This window comes from Anguilla rostrata, chromosome 4 (genome assembly GCF_018555375.3).
Source record: "Anguilla rostrata isolate EN2019 chromosome 4, ASM1855537v3, whole genome shotgun sequence".
Classification (NCBI taxonomy): Eukaryota; Metazoa; Chordata; class Actinopteri; order Anguilliformes; family Anguillidae; genus Anguilla; species Anguilla rostrata.
In genome coordinates this window covers 31793901-31797760 of record NC_057936.1, presented here as the reverse complement: position 1 = coordinate 31797760, position 3860 = coordinate 31793901, and the positions used below count along the sequence as shown (strand labels likewise).

Here is a 3860-nt window from a genome sequence, read left to right as displayed (position 1 = left end):
CGTAAAGGTCGAATTAAAAAAAAATGCATTATGGCATAAACTGTGATTTTATTCTGCAATAGCATTTTGAAGAAATCTCCACATAGCCTTAATCTAAGACAGACCAAGAGTTACCTCCTCCAATACGTACCACTAACTTCAGTAGGAAAATCTTACTGGGCTGAAAGAAAAAGATGGTCAGACAGAGTCAGATATCTGCCTAAATTTCAAAGTAATTACCATTCCAATGATATCACTGAACATCATCCATATCAAATGGCTCTATGCTGAATATGGAATGGTTATGATTTGCACACTGAATTATCAGTGCTGACATTCATAGATTAGAATGAGGAAGTTCTGAAATTACATATGTTTAAGTGCCTTTCTGTTCTTTATGGAGAAGATTGGGTAAATGCTCCATGTATGATTGCACGAAACATCTTTGCCATTCATTTTCGAATGCAGCTTAGTTTCAATGGCAAGCTTTCGACTGTGAATGTTCCCTTAGTGCCAACCAGTGGAATACCCTAATGTACAAAGAAATTGCATCTGCAGTGAAATGACATTGCTGAAAATGGGAAGGCCAGTGCTTTGTCATTTTACATATAAAAAATAATTCAAACAGGCTGCTGGGTGGCTCATTCAGTTAAGGAGCCTGTGTGTATAATGTTAAAGCTGTACACAAAAGGTCTCTGAATTAATTCTGTGTGATATTGGCTGTGGGCTGCAGTGTGAAAAGAAGCAGGCTAGCTACACCACGTTTTGCAAAACTGTGGATGTCCACACTCTGTAGAATCAGCTGTGGGGTCCGTTCACGTATACAGCTGGAAATAAATTGACATTCCAAATTAGGGTGGAAATTGAGTAAGTTCAGCCACACATTGGGCACCAATATTTTCAACGATAATAATAATAATAATAATCTGCAACCTTGCTTTTTCATACAATGGATACAAGGCCTTCACTTTGAGAGTACTTTGTATGCAAGAGAATATTATATATTAGCAACAACCAGTTTTTAAGTGAAAGCCATAACCAATATCAGTGCTTTGCACAATTTCCTAAAACATTACTCTTAGCTTATGTAACAAGTAGGCTACCACTTCTTCAGAACTCCAATCTTAAATCTTATTACTGAATAATTTGTATTTTTTACAGTTTACAGTCGATCATGCAACAGGCCATCCGGTGTAACCTGTGCATCAAATATACATAACTAGATGTAATGAAGTTATGCACTAATATCAAGTGTGGAAACACAGCTCAGTAGTAAACAAAATTGTCAAGTTATTTAATCTTGCCACCATTACAGAGTAATGTGTGTCATTGCCACAACTCAAGATGTGCCGATATCAAAGCATTTACAGTGAAATGGTAGAAAAAAGGCAATATATTTTAGATAAGGCAAGTTTTGGTTCCTGTTTTTGTGACGAATATTTCAAGGTATCTACTGTACAATATGCAGGGTTGAACAGGCATCAACAACTTGTACAGCAAGAGATAAATTTTAAATATTCCCAAATAAGAAATTGTTAGAGCATTACTTAAGAAAACCTTCACAAATCCACTTATATGAATAACATACATTACAAATAAACAAAGATAGTAATAATAATCAGAATTCAAATGTTCACAAACTAATATAACGCATTACATAATTTGCAGGTAAAATGCTCTTTTCTACTTTTGAAGTCAGAGCTGCACTTTTCAAATGTTTGACAGCACACATTCATAAACGGTTGACATGAACACAAAGTAAACACGCTTTTAAAAAATAATTTTGTTCACTGAGCATCTGCATAGCCGTCAGGAATGGAAAAAGTCTTGGATTTCTTTTTGAGGTCTCCTATTGTGTAGTCCACGTGGACGCATATGTGTCTGGAACTTTCCTCAGAGGGGTACATGGTTATCTCCCCTGTGATCTTCGTGTCCTGGATCACATCAACGGGCTCGTGAAGATACAACACTGCTTGCTTCCAGTGAGTTTCCGGATTGAACGGGGATGTTGATAGGACTAGGGGTTTTTCTTCTCCCGGAAAACTTACGGTAAACCACACACAGAAGGCATTGACACTGGAGGAACCGAAGCACTCACATCCAAAGTTACCTTGCACACGTTTCAGTTGTTCTTCCGTCACCGTGTGCAAATCTAACTCGGCAAATTTAGATGGGTGAGAGAGTACGTCCTCTACGGTCACCAAGTTCACAGTGATATCGTTGTTCATGATACATTTTCTTGCGAAGTCAGACATACAAGACATGTCTACACCATACTGGTCTTTCACTGTACTCCAGAAATGTAACCGGTCCTCCACCACCAAATCGTTTATAGGTGCAATATAAAGATCTGCTTTGGAGGGTAAAATGAGGCCCCCAGGTTTTAACCATTTGTCACGCGCAAAAAGCACAGAGTTTAGCATGGATTCATGGAGCAAAGCATACCCCATCCATTCACTGACTATCACATCCACAGGCTCCGGCAGATCGATTGTCTCTAACGTACCTTTAATGACATCGATCCTATCTTCCATGTTATTCAGTTTCACGATCTCTGTCGCTTGATCAGCGATTGAACTTGCCTCGACCGCGTAGACCTTTTTGGCTCCAGCTTGAACACAAAATATACTGAGGACGCCGGTTCCTGCACCAACATCCAAAACGACTTTGCCCTGGATGGCATTACTGTTCCTCAATATTCCCATTCTGTATGTATTAGTGCGAACATTGTCTGCAATCATTTCTTCGTGAATGGTTACATCAGCATAACTATCGAAATATAAGTTATCCTGAACACTTTTGTCCAACTTCCTTTTCTTTGTAAAGTGAGACATGTCTGTTTCCCCTAAAAACCCCTTCCTCAGTCCAAGCAAAGTCACGTTGGCTTTCACATTCACCGAACTTCCTCAAGGGAGGTGATCAGCTGCATCATGGTACTTGTAGTTTTAACAGTAGCTTAATTCGCGTTGCAACGTGGTTTCACCTATTCAACTAGATCTTTATTAAAAACTACATATCCAATAAGTGCGACAATTACAGGGACCCAAAAGACACGGGCGCACATGAATATACGTACACGTTTCTTTGATTCGCTGCTTTAGTGGTTCGGATGTTAAAGCCGTCCAAGGAAATATAAAGACAATTAAAATATGTGAAAGTTTATTGAGGCGAGAAATTTTAATTCAAAAGGGAAATTAATTTACAGAATCTACGGCTAACGTGCGCAACCCATTTCGGTAGCGGAAAGGACTGACTGATCCAGTTGAATAGACCATAGATAACTAGTCAGCAAGGTGTGATCCTATAGAGCAGTGGCAACCAACCCTATTCCTGGAGATCTACCGTCCTGTTGGTTTTCATTTCAATCCTAAATTGGCACACCTGACTACTAATTAGTAGCTCAACAAAATCTCTAGCTGTTGAATGAATTGCGCTTTGTTATGGTTGGAGTGAAGATCTACAGGGTTGGTTACCACTGGTATGGAGCCTTCAAGTCCCGCCCACCGCAACAGTTGACTGGGCCTAGGAAGTGGTTTGACACAATGGCATGTTTTCGAAAACCAAATGTGACAAAATTAAATAAACAAATTGATAATTAAATAAATTAAGAGCAATTAAACAGATAAAAAAAATATATGAAATAATAAGCCATTAAATAAATACTGTATCTACTAATTTTTTTTTATCTCTGTTTTATTTATTTCATGACGTTTTCATTTCCAAAGGACACTGTGCACCTTGGCTCTTTTATTAATTTCCTCGCATATTTATGTCTATGCATATTTATTTTCTCTCCAATTTATTTCAACATATTTATTTCAAAATGACTCAACTTGTCAGTCAACATGGAAGGGGCAGGATCAGCTATGATCATACAGACA

General features: G+C 38.2%; 1 protein-coding gene across 1 annotated transcript; it reads right to left on the bottom strand.

Moving 5' to 3' along the window:
* Window positions 1-1245: 1245 nt before the first annotated feature.
* Window positions 1246-3227, bottom strand: prmt6 (protein arginine methyltransferase 6). Its single transcript, XM_064332261.1, has one exon. It carries the CDS (start codon window positions 2811-2813, stop codon window positions 1767-1769), a length of 1047 nt encoding a protein of 348 aa, XP_064188331.1. The 5' UTR covers window positions 2814-3227; the 3' UTR covers window positions 1246-1766.
* Between the last annotated feature and the right edge of the window lie 633 nt (window positions 3228-3860).

What these genes read in the sequence shown, in the direction of transcription:
- prmt6 (XM_064332261.1), bottom strand. Translation starts at nt 2,813, where the DNA reads ATGTCTCACTTTACAAAGAAAAGGAAGTTGGACAAAAGTGTTCAGGAT.